The 11,375-nt window shown below is 50.3% G+C and overlaps 5 protein-coding genes across 5 annotated transcripts; 1 reads left to right on the forward strand and 4 right to left on the reverse strand.

Moving 5' to 3' along the window:
- Positions 1–4: 4 nt before the first annotated feature.
- BDV14DRAFT_212067 (MFS transporter) lies at positions 5–1,649 on the forward strand (the record flags this gene model as incomplete). Its single annotated transcript, XM_073776230.1, has 2 exons — positions 5–596; positions 665–1,649. The coding sequence occupies exons 1-2, from the start codon at positions 40–42 to the stop codon at positions 1,647–1,649; spliced, it is 1,542 nt and encodes a 513-aa protein (XP_073631409.1). The 5' UTR covers positions 5–39.
- Positions 1,650–1,882: 233 nt separating this feature from the next.
- On the reverse strand, positions 1,883–2,312 carry BDV14DRAFT_197226 (uncharacterized protein; the record flags this gene model as incomplete). Its single annotated transcript, XM_073772626.1, has 2 exons — positions 1,883–2,062; positions 2,175–2,312. 2 exons carry the CDS (start codon positions 2,310–2,312, stop codon positions 1,883–1,885), a joined length of 318 nt encoding a protein of 105 aa, XP_073631410.1.
- An 814-nt stretch (positions 2,313–3,126) lies between these two features.
- On the reverse strand, positions 3,127–6,454 carry BDV14DRAFT_212069 (Zn(II)2Cys6 transcription factor; the record flags this gene model as incomplete). Its single annotated transcript, XM_073776231.1, has 2 exons — positions 3,127–5,096; positions 6,430–6,454. 2 exons carry the CDS (start codon positions 6,452–6,454, stop codon positions 3,127–3,129), a joined length of 1,995 nt encoding a protein of 664 aa, XP_073631411.1.
- Positions 6,455–8,397: 1,943 nt separating this feature from the next.
- BDV14DRAFT_197229 (uncharacterized protein) lies at positions 8,398–9,267 on the reverse strand (the record flags this gene model as incomplete). Its single annotated transcript, XM_073772627.1, has 1 exon — positions 8,398–9,267. One exon carries the CDS (start codon positions 9,265–9,267, stop codon positions 8,398–8,400), a length of 870 nt encoding a protein of 289 aa, XP_073631412.1.
- A 354-nt stretch (positions 9,268–9,621) lies between these two features.
- On the reverse strand, positions 9,622–11,240 carry BDV14DRAFT_154315 (NmrA/HSCARG family protein). Its single transcript, XM_073766642.1, has 6 exons — positions 11,046–11,240; positions 10,938–10,988; positions 10,396–10,881; positions 10,153–10,342; positions 9,915–10,087; positions 9,622–9,827 (listed from the first exon to the last, which is right to left on the reverse strand). The coding sequence occupies exons 2-6, from the start codon at positions 10,980–10,982 to the stop codon at positions 9,765–9,767; spliced, it is 957 nt and encodes a 318-aa protein (XP_073631413.1). The 5' UTR covers positions 10,983–10,988; positions 11,046–11,240; the 3' UTR covers positions 9,622–9,764.
- Positions 11,241–11,375: the final 135 nt, after the last annotated feature.

Below are 11,375 nucleotides of genomic sequence, written 5' to 3' on the forward strand. Positions count from 1 at the left end.
TCCACCTCCATACCCGTCGGATAACTTTCCATCGGAAGAATGAGTGAAGGGAAGCCAAGCAACACGGACGAGGCAACTACCCGCCTCCCAGAGAAGGAGGGAGACCTCGAAGCAGCCGGGGCCAACTCGACCTCAACGCCAAGAGAGCCGTCGAGGGACAGCCAAAAAGACGGGGACCCGAATCTTGTCACCTGGAGCGGACCATGCGATCCCGAGAACCCGAAGAACTGGCCAAAGGGTCTGAAATGGAAGAATACTTGGGCGGTCTCCCTGTTCGTCTTCATCTCTCCCGTATCGTCATCGATGATTGCTCCCGCCATGCAAGATCTCGGGAGGGCCCTTGACATGCACAGCGACATTGAGGTGTACCTATCCATGGCCATCTTTATCCTCGCATATGCGATCGGCCCCGTATTCTTTGGTCCTGCGTCGGAGCTCTATGGCCGCGTGCGGCTGCTGCAAATAAGTAACGTGTGGTATTTCGCCTGGAATCTAGGCTGTGGGTTCGCCACGACCAAGACCGAGCTTTTTGCGTTTCGATTTCTGGCTGGAATTGGGGGCAGTGCGCCACTGGCAATCGGAGGAGGCGCGGTAAGGTAGGCACGCAGCCAAGGGCATTTGAATATACAATACAGTACGAAGTGTGCTAATGCGTCTCGGGCAGTGACATGTGGAGCTCCGAGGAACGCGGCAAGGCCATGGGGATCTGCACCCTTGGTCCGATTCTTGGACCCGTGGTGGGACCCATCGCCGGAGGCTTCATTGCGCAGTACTCAACATGGCGCTGGGTCTTCTGGGCGACCCCTGCTGCTGCTGTTGGAGCTCAGGTTGCTGGATTTATCTGGCTACGCGAATGCCACGCGCCCACGCTCCTCCGTATCCGGCGTGACCGTCTCGCTCGAGAGACCGGCAACGAGAACCTCCATACAATGGAGGAGAAGGAGGAGGAGGCAAAGACGCTCACTCAAAAGTTACTCCATGCCTTTGAGAGGCCGATCGTCATGTTTTTCACCCAACCTATCGTCTTCTGCATGGCGATCTATATGGCATACCTCTTCGGCATAACGTACCTCATGTTCGCCACCTTCCCAGAGATCTGGACTCTTGTTTACCACGAAAGCCCCAGCATTGGTGGCCTGAATTACCTCTCCATTGCCATTGGCTCCATAATCGGTCTCTTCTTCAACCTCAAGGTTGTTGACCGTATCTACAAGACGCTCAAGGCGCGGAACAACGATGTTGGCAGGCCGGAGTTCCGCATGCCCTCGCTCGCTGTGGGCTCTGTCATCAGTACCATTGGCTTGTTCTGGTACGGCTGGAGTATCGGGAACACGCACTGGATCATGCCTAATATTGGCGCTGCGATATTCACTGCAGGCACAATCTCGTGCTTGCAGGGTATGCAGACATACATCGTTGACAGCTACCAGACCTATGCTGCCAGCGCGATGGCGGCCTGCGCTATCCTTCGTAGTCTATGTGGCTTTGGGTTCCCGCTCTTCGCACCGTACATGTACCAGACTCTGGAGTATGGATGGGGAACAAGTCTGCTGGCATTTATCAATATAGCGGTTGGTTGGGTCGCGCCTTTTGTGTTCTGGTATTTTGGGCCGCGCCTGCGTGTTATTTCCAGGTATGCCTCTGGTTGAGGAGTGGGCTGTTGCGTGTAAGGAGTCTAAGGAATCTGCTTTCTTTCTTTGCACAAAGATACAGGTGAGCAGTGATTAGGTTATAAGCTGCTGTACATTAGAACAAGTCAACTCCCCTGTTTTCCAATTCTCGAGCTGTGGATCCGAATGAACGAAATTGATAGATCTCCAAAACAACAACCAATGAACGTTGTTTTCTCAGAGTAAAATAAATATGAGAGAACTTACTCCATTCACTTCTTGACGGCGTAGTTTCTCATGGAAAGACTGGTTGGTGGAGACGACGATGCTAGCTCAGCGACGGAGTGTCTTATGATCCAGTGAACGACTGAGTAATGTCGGATGGTCTCGGGGTTCAAGTATTGTGCCCAGGGATCTGCGAGCTTCAGCGACGAGATCTCGTCTAACAGAGCCTGTGGAAGTTCGTGTGTTTGGTCTCGTTTCTCGGAGGTCCGGCGGAACAATGCAAATGGGTCATTGCCACCACGGGCAGGGCGCGAGTATGACCACCTAGACAAGATGCACTTGCATCTGGCCGACGTTGTAGATCGTGATTGGCGTGTTGAAGCCGTAGCCAACACCGGCGAGGATATTGGCGTTGCCACTGAGGGGCCGGATAGTACGGTCGAATTCTGCTCGCGAGATCAGGATGGAACTCGCCATGATATACCACGACAGGAACTACATCGGGGACGATATGGGGAAGTATCTGGGTTCTTGCTGCGCACAATCTTACTATTGCAGCCCCAGTCGCACAGAGTGTTCAGCCATGGATACCCGCGGAATGCACCCCATCTGCAGCGATTACCACCTAGCAAACCGTGATAATCGGCCCCATTCTCGAAGACGACAGTCATGTTGGCGGTTGACCCGAAGATGCTCTTGAGCCTCGGTATGGTCGTATCTCACATCTGGCTCTTCCTCGCCGCAATCAGCCATCCATGCTCGCAGTGCATTACGATTCGCTCGCATGACAGCTGGGCGGGCATCAGCATCGGGCCCGGGCCTACCAGCACTCCTCCGGTCGTGTTATCGCGCATCGCCAGATCAACCCAGCCACTGCCTCCCAGCAGCCGGTCTGGCGCTTGGAACAGCTTTGGTCAGACTGCGTAGAGACAGTCCGCCCAACGCCTCGAGCAGTGGGCTATAGCCCCAATCCTGCAGCGAAATGGCAAACCCGTGACTGCGCTCCGGGGGCGAGACTTTGAAGACGTCATTAGCTATTCCATTATTCGTTAACAGTCGCCCGACGGCGATGCCAGATAAACCCGACCCTAGAATGAGGATGGGGTTATAATTATTTGCCGTCAAATCAGTTGGTGTTGGGACGAGATCAGGGCGCGAGAGTTATTGTACTTTTCAGATTACTTGAAATAAACGACCTGGGCAATACTTTCTCTCTTAACGACCATATCCCACAAGATCCGAGGTGACAGGCTGGCCCGAACCCCGATAATGAAGTTTCGCAGACACACAATTATTCCCAAACCGGCCAGTCATAAGAGCTAAGAGGGTTCTGGTCTATCTCATGCATGAAGTCAGCAAGCTCATCAAAAATGGATCCACCATCCACAGTCCTGCTGGTCTCGCCAAATCCACCAGGGCTCTCCGATTGTCTGTTGACTTTGATTTCGTGTTGGGAGCGCAGCGCGGTGATGAAAGCCGGCTCTGGGAATGAATGAGTGGGCGCATTTGCAAGCCATGCCTGGAGAGTGACTTTTCCAATGGTAACATGCAGGGTCTTTCTTTCCTTGACGAGTTCCTCATGATTCGAAAATGCTTCTGCAACCTTGCTCCACATGATATCTACTTCAGATAGCGAATAGAATCCAACTTCTGCAAGGCTTCGGAGAATACAGAGAAGCGCTTCCCATAGAAAGAAAGCTTGCATGTGCCATCGAAATCGCTTCACTTGCGGGTTGTGATAGAGAGCGCTGTTTGTGTCGAGGATCCTTTCCGCAAGCGTGCAGAGCTCCCTCCTCTGCGGATGAGTGATAGTTTGTTGCTTCATGAGTGGCATCCGAGTATGCAGGCGCACCGCATTAGCAGCCGATCGTACAATTCCCGCGGTAAGAAAGTGCAACGGGTCCAGGATATCAGCATAACGAAGGAACCTTGTCTCAATGCGGTCTTCGACCTCGTCGATGAGTTTCTCTACCTCCTTGGCATCTTTGAATTGGATTGCGGCGCCCATTTCCTTGACCCCCTTGCGGGTATAGAAATGAGACAGTTCAATCCGGGATAAACAAAAGATCATCTCTGTAGCGCCCTTTTGCTCTTGAGGCTGCTGGGTCATGCCGGGGAAGATCTTGTCATCATTGATGTTCAGCGGCTGCTTGGTCTCCCAGCTGTTTGGGGAAATGGAAATCCCAGTACCAGAAACCTGGCCCGCATAGCTGTCTAATGGAAGCAGTTGCCAGAAGAGCCGCCGGCGCATCTGAACCATGAATGGTGGTAAACCCAGATTCTCACCGTCGCGGTGGAGGCCCATGCGCTGTGCCAGGCGAATGGCAATGCCTGTCAGAATCCAGAATGTCTGGGGATCGATTTGGGTTCGCATAGCGATCAAGAAGAGGGTGTAAGCTTGTAGTACCGGCATTTCCGTAGTCTTCAGCCACGATGCATTAATCAGTGCCTGGCAAAGGGCTGCTTGGTATTTGGTCATCAAGGAGTTCCTTGGGATGTTGAACTCTCGCAGGCAGTCGGTTTCTGACATGGAGAATACAGCGAAGTAATAGATAACAAACATCAGGCATTCGTCGACTTTGGAGGCTGCAGCAGGTTGCTTTGAGTTCACGTCGATCATTTGAGCGACAGTTGGAACATGAAGAATCTTGCAAAGAGGCTCGACGTTCTGCACGTATGCGGTCCAGAGTTTTGCAGCCTCTTCAACGGTAGGATGTTGATTGAGGAGGTTGCGGGTATCGCCGTTGATGATACCGCAGACTAAATTTGCTGTCAGGGTGGTAAGAAGACCAGTGGGAGGGCTGTCGCCATCTCTAGTCTCCTTGTTCTGATATTCCCCCTGGTCGGAGTCCGACACTTCGCAGAGATCACCTTCTTCCGTGTCCAGGAGAACATTTTCGACGTAGCGAGACTTGCCATTGGCGGAAAGGAGTTTACCAGGTCGGGGTCGATTCGTGTCCACCACGGGGCTCTCATCGACAGGGAGCAGTTTGTTGTCGCGCAGGATACGCTCATACCGGGCCAATCGCTCGTACATATCTTCCGGGTGGTGACCCTGGTCTCGCTTCCTCTTCCGTCGCGGGGGAGCCTGATAGATGCACTGGTGATTGGATCTATGGCAGCCCGAGCATACTGGAACAGCCCTGTTACACTTGATTTTCTTTCGGACGCAGGGTTGACAATTAAAGCCCATTTCCGTCGAGTCTGTATCAGAGGGGTGCGACGCAGCTGACGCTGGAGCAATCGCTACAAGTCGCGGAGCTGTTGAAGGAGTCTTGACATCCATCTGATAGATCTGTAGTGCTGGTGCAATTTCACGTCTCTTTTACTTTCTAGTAAAGATCAAATAAGATGGTTCTGTCTCTTGGTGGCAGGTCAGCGCAGTTTCAGCGGAATGTAAGTGACTGGAAGCATGAAGGACTCTGGTATTACAAAGAAGCTAGGCCAAATAACGTGACTCACCACCGAGCGACACACTCCTGTCGAGTTACATTTTTTCTAATCAGATTGTTACAAGTCAACAAGACAGTCAAGCACGTGTATGCCAGCCAGGGGATTGATAATAGGTTACTATATGCATATGCATATTGCTTTTGCTCTCAAATAAGGGCTGCACTGTTCCTATAGAAGGTACATCTTTCTTACTCCCTTCTGCGTTCAGGGTCTTAAAGTTTCAGATTATGGATAGGATAGTATACATCAATATTTAGAATTGCATCCAAAGGGCATCATGCTTGTTATGACTGTAAACAATCGGATCTGGGCAGGACCAAATAACCCGGACGTCCCGGGTAAAGACTGGTTTGAATATGCTCGCTCTCCTTAGGTTATATTCCACTCTCCTTATTATCAAGGTGTCTATTATTCAATTGATGTATCTCGCATAGAAACTTCAATCGGACAGCCCCGGTCCTACCAAGCTTATTCGGACGTTTCTACAAATGCCTATAGTCCACACTCCAAAGCAGTACGCCAGCCAGGGATAAGTCAAATTGGGGTTATCTTTGATGGTAGGTATGTAAGGAAATGCTCCAAGTGACCGTGACGACACCAAATCCCAAGCTCTTCTGGATCTGTACCTATTACTCAAGCTATACCTTTTCTTGCATATGAAGAGTTACTACATAATAAACCGCGCAATGCAGATTACTAAATATAATAGCTAGAGATTTACTTTAACTCTAAGAGCATTAGTAGATCCATTTCTGGTATTATGTACCCACCAGGGATGTCTATATTTCTCAAGTTCATGAGAACCTCTGGATAGGGATAGATGAATGCTATTTATGGTTTCACTTACCACAGTGGCGCCAAGGAGCGATCTCGCGAGAATGGCTTGGCCAACGAGTCATCGTATCAGATTCAAAGCTAGATTGGTCCTCACGCTAAGGGTCCAGGGGAATAAGATAACAAACAACACGTGAGAGGGGTGCAGCTGAAATCTTGCAGTTGGATCCAATGTAACTTCGGCATACCCGAAACTGAACGCGCAGTCTTTTACCTGCGACCCACATGAAGCCAGCGTTGTGAGTCTGTTGAAGCGGTTTATGCTAATAAAGAGCTTCAAAGGAGCTCTCAACAGTCATGATTCTACCGCGAGTTTCACCGGTTGCGGCCATTGTCCTCCCTATCCTGACCAGTAAGTGACAGCTCATCCTGTCCAAATTGCATCTCAACTAAGCCATAGTTAGTCGCCAGGGCGCGGGAATGTGTATTTGGAGATCCAGGCAGTGATGATGAAGAACTGACCAGCCTCGAGCAGGCTCATGAGCGCTTGAATGGGTGCACAACAATTGTGGGCTCGGTTCGCCTCAGCAGTGAATACACTGGAAATTTCTCGCTACCTGGAGTCACTAATATAACCGGCAGTCTCAGCTGCAGCTATCTGACCGGGGTCGATGTTCTTGAAATGCCAGATCTCCTATACGTGGGATCACTTTGGCTCGTTAAGGGTGGCATACGACGGCTTGATTTACCCCAGTTGAAGACGGTGGATGGCTGGATAAGGATGGATGATGCGGTGAACGATGTTGCTGTCAACCTTCCCAATTTGACTACTGCTGAATCCTTGTGGCTCTGGCCGCGGTTCTCGAGGTGCGTGTCTTGTGGTTATGTGCTGGCCTTGAACTGACACTCTTAGCTTGAACGTCGACTCCCTAGAAACAGTCCCTATCGAGATAGTCATCGGCTTTTGCTCAGGATGTGATATAAATGACCCGTCCATGCCCGATACGTATCCCGAACTCACTTTCTCGGCGCTTAAGCACGCCGGCTTTGTTGATTTATCCGGGATGCTGTCCAGGTATATCCAACCCTGTCTTCTCTCCCGGTAGGCGATGGAATAGTAACAAGAAAATAGTGCACATTTTCAGTCCCTTGTATCTGCCGGCCCTCCAACAGGTTATAACGAATTTCCCGACGACACAGGAATTCGGATCAGAACTGAAGGGACCGGAACCGAGTTGTCGTTTACCAGTCTCGAGGATGTGGATTACCACTTTATTATTAACTGGTGCTATTTCAAGGTGTGTTTTTTCGAGTCCAATAGTTGATGCTGCCGCATATCTAACAGGTCAACTACGCAAACAGTCTCTCCCTACCGTCATTAAATAGCACGAGTGCCTCGATGACCATCAGAACCTCCACGCCTCTAACACTAGACCTCCCGATTGAAAAACACGGCTGGATTGAACTCGGAGGGAACATCCAAAAGTCAGCTCCCTAGCCTTTATAACTGCAAATAAAAGAGTGAACTAACATTCATGAGCGCAGTGCATCCTTCCCAAACTTGAAACAGACTCTTCCTGCAGTGAGCATAGACGGACTCAATTGTACGGCGCTCGGCGAGGGACTGGGAAATACACAATACTACAAAGATAACTGCGCAGAAGACGAGCAAGGATTGAGTACAGGTGGAAAGGTTGCTGTAGGCGTTGTTGTCCCGGTTTGTGTGGCTGTTATTATTCTTGCAGGCGTCATTTGGTATAGAAGGCGCGCCAGACGCGGGAAAGGCGTGGTTGACGGGTCAGAGTTGGTGGATATACGTGGACCTGCGATGGGAAGCACAAATGAGGTCGCAAATGCGCAGGACACGCATATTCCCAACGGGATACTGAGGACACAGACCCCTCCGCCGCCGTACGAGCCGCGTTCGCAGTAGGAGGGTATAAGGTGCATAGTCTATATTGATGGTTACGGAAAGAGGCACTGGAGACATTAGGCGGAGGTTTTAGGGTTTGATAATACGGTTGTCTACCATCACTCATCCTTTTGCAAGACCCTTTCAACGACAGTTGCTGCCCCCAGAATCACCTCTCCACAGTCTGCAAGCCAACCAGGTGTCCATCTATAAGCCGGGAGGCTTGCAAGTAGGTAGATAAATATAAAAAGAAAAGTTTCTAGCTAATTGAAAAGGTAATAGCAAGTAATTAAACAAGTTAAGATTAAAGGTTTATTTTAGAGCTTTTATTAAGTATTATTGTATAAAGTTATAATTAAATACTACTTAAGTATCACGTGCGATTTGGTAATATATAGAGGAGCGTCCTTACGATTGATGACACTATTTCCGCTGCTTCTTCAGCTCTCGCTGGCGCTGTCTTTTGTACTCTTCCTCGAAAACCTGCCGGGCAATGTCTTCCAGCTCATTGTCCCCAATCTGAATATCACGTTCACTGGGGCCGCTCGGCTTTGTTCGAAGCAAGTCCTCAAGCCCGATGACCAGCGGGCCTTCAAGCACCGTAATAGTGTCCGATTTATTCACCCTTTCTACAGAAATTGTCTGCTGACGTTGTGGCCGACCTTCCAAATTTCTCTCCCACTTTTCAAAGATCAGCTTCGTGGCAGAGTGGACCTTTATTGTAAGCACAATCCGAACAGGGAAACCGGGATCTTTCAACCACCATCTGACATCAGAGGATAGCTTCTCAGCAGTCTCAGAATATGCTACCTCAAGAGCCATACTGGGCCATTCGTCAAGCCCACGCGCGTTTCTCCGCGGACGCCATGACCCATCTGGTTGTTTTTCCCCCCAAGGAGCGTCCTGGGATCCAGTGCCCAACGACTGCACCGCAGATTCCAGACCCATATCGCGAAGAGCGTCACGAATCGCGTCGTGTAGGGCCATACCGGCAATAGAGTGAACCCGAGTCTCAGCAGGCATCCTGAAAAGTAATAAGCCCAGTTCACTATCGTATGTGCACCACGCAGGCAGAGGGCTTCCCTTCCCCGGGGTTGCGAATAGCGTTTCGAAGTCAGAGTTGGTAACGCCGCTTAGCAGGAGATATTGGCAAAGGGCTTCTTCAGCATCTTTGAAGGCGTTCAGGAATTGGACTTTATTTTTGTAGGGGCAGCAGCGAATTTGAGGATTGGAAGGCGCGACCAGGAGGATGCCCAGGGTGCCGCAGCCAGGGTCGTTAACTGTGCTCTCCATGTCTTCGTCGTCGGATGGATTGGTGTCGATGCCTTGGACGGTAGACAATTTGGTAAGTGGTTTGCAGGATGTGCTAATTGTTGTCTTGTTACCGTCCCTTCTGCTACCTACGACAACGCCTGGTCACGTATCGTGCGGACGGACGGGGGTCGGGTCTGACCGCCGAGCTGTGACATAAGAGGTTGTTAGGTCACTCCCATGGTCGGGTACGTGGCTTTTACAGACTTTCAAAGATCTGAGTTTACAACTGATCTTTTACTGTCACGGGGATACCGTGAGGCGGCCTCAACAGCTCCCCGGTTTCCCTGAACAGCTCGTCCAACCGTCGCACCTCTGCCAATGCGTTGAACCAACCATCAAAATATTGAGTATATTAGAGCTTTAACTAGAATTTCTGGCAGGACTAATTTCATTTCCAACTTTTCTTGTCCCGCTATGTGCGCGTTGCCAATCCGACCGATCACGAGTGGCCCCTGGATAGACTCAAGCCGCCCACGTTAACCTAACAGTTTGTGTTTGCGAATGAACTCGGACCAAGTCTGAAGTTTCAGTCCCGGAATCTAGAAGCGAGTGACTTGTCAGTAGAAATTCTTTGGCGAGAATAAGGTGTTTTGCTGGATCTAATATGGGAAAAAGTGTGCCCTTACCTCTCTAGCTTGCACAAACTCATCCCGTGCATAGACATTACCGCACTCTTCGAAAATCAGCAATTGCTCAGTGAAATCCAACGCAATTTCTTCCGACATGCCGTCCCTGGTCATGAGGAGTTGCTGAAATTCGCTGGCGGTTGCGGCGTGGTAGTGGGTTAGAACATCGTAGTCTAGCTATGGATCAGCGCATTTGCATACAGAGTAGACAGATGAAGCGGTAGGGAGAGGCTTGTACATCGTCCTAATTCCGCGAGCTTTTCAGCTTCCGATAGAGCTTCGTTCCAGAATGCGATTGTCTTTGTAAAGTATACTGGACCATTCTCAAGAACGATATGGACCAGCTTGCCCGTGTCAGCGATAGAGACATTCGGTAGCATCGTGCCAGGGCTGTGCGGAAACTTGAGAGTGTAGGTGCCCATTGCGTCCTTATGAAATCAGTAAGTAAAGACCATTGGCCAGGATGGAGGTGGATTTCTACCTTGACTGGCAAATACCGATCGGGGCTGGTGATGCAGTTCTCAAAATAGTTAGGGAACAGTATGGTTGTTGTCTTTGCCCAAAGCTCCGGTTTCTCCGACTCATTATATTCAGTCACCAGGCTCTTGCCCTTCCAGTGGTGGACGTTCAGGAATTGTCCTCCAGATAGAGCAACAGGATCAGGCAAAGCACTCCATACAAAGTGCTCAAGCGTTGGGATAGTGGCAGCAGCATCAACGATTGTTCTACCCTGTTTAACCTCGACATCAGTGGACTGCGTCTGCCAGAAATCCGTCAATGCGAATATAGCATGCGCGCCAGCGAATATAGCGGCGAGGGCTTCCTTGCCATCGTCTAAATCTGCACGTTGGACTTCAACACCGCGGTTGGCGAGGGTTTGAGCAGGGGCTTTGGTAGGGTCGCGGGTCAAGGCCCGAACATGGTAGAGATCAGGATGCTGAAGGAGCTCTGCAACGACCGAGCCTCCCTAGAGTCCTGAATTAGTGACTGTGTACAGGATATGTATGTAACTTGGGTACCCACCTGGGAGCCAGTGGCACCAATCACAACAACAGTTCGCTTTGCCATAATAACCTGCTTATTTTTATTGAGTTCAAACTGTTCAGAAGCAGGCATGTTCTGGTTACCCACTGGAGGCAGTGTCTCTAGATATATTCACATTCCCCATGCTTATAAACCGATCATCCGCTGACACATCGGGAACCACTTTGGTCGTTGGGGAGTCATGAGACTCCCTCTCGACAGGTTTACCAGCGAACAATAAGCGAATCACCAAGCGAAAGCACCTTTGCAAGTCCAAAACTGGTGTTTTACGGTCCTCCTTCCGATTACTCATCGGCCAAGGCCAGAGTGAAGGCGCCGTCTCCCAGGTTGCAGGTCAAGTGACTTGTTTTGCGCCCCACCTGACCTCGCTAATGGCTTGGCGCACTAATCGAGTCACCTGACACACAGAATATCTTA

Source organism: Aspergillus stella-maris, assembly GCF_047715825.1.
Source record: "Aspergillus stella-maris strain CBS 113639 unplaced genomic scaffold BDV14scaffold_9, whole genome shotgun sequence".
Taxonomy (NCBI): Eukaryota; Fungi; Ascomycota; class Eurotiomycetes; order Eurotiales; family Aspergillaceae; genus Aspergillus; species Aspergillus stella-maris.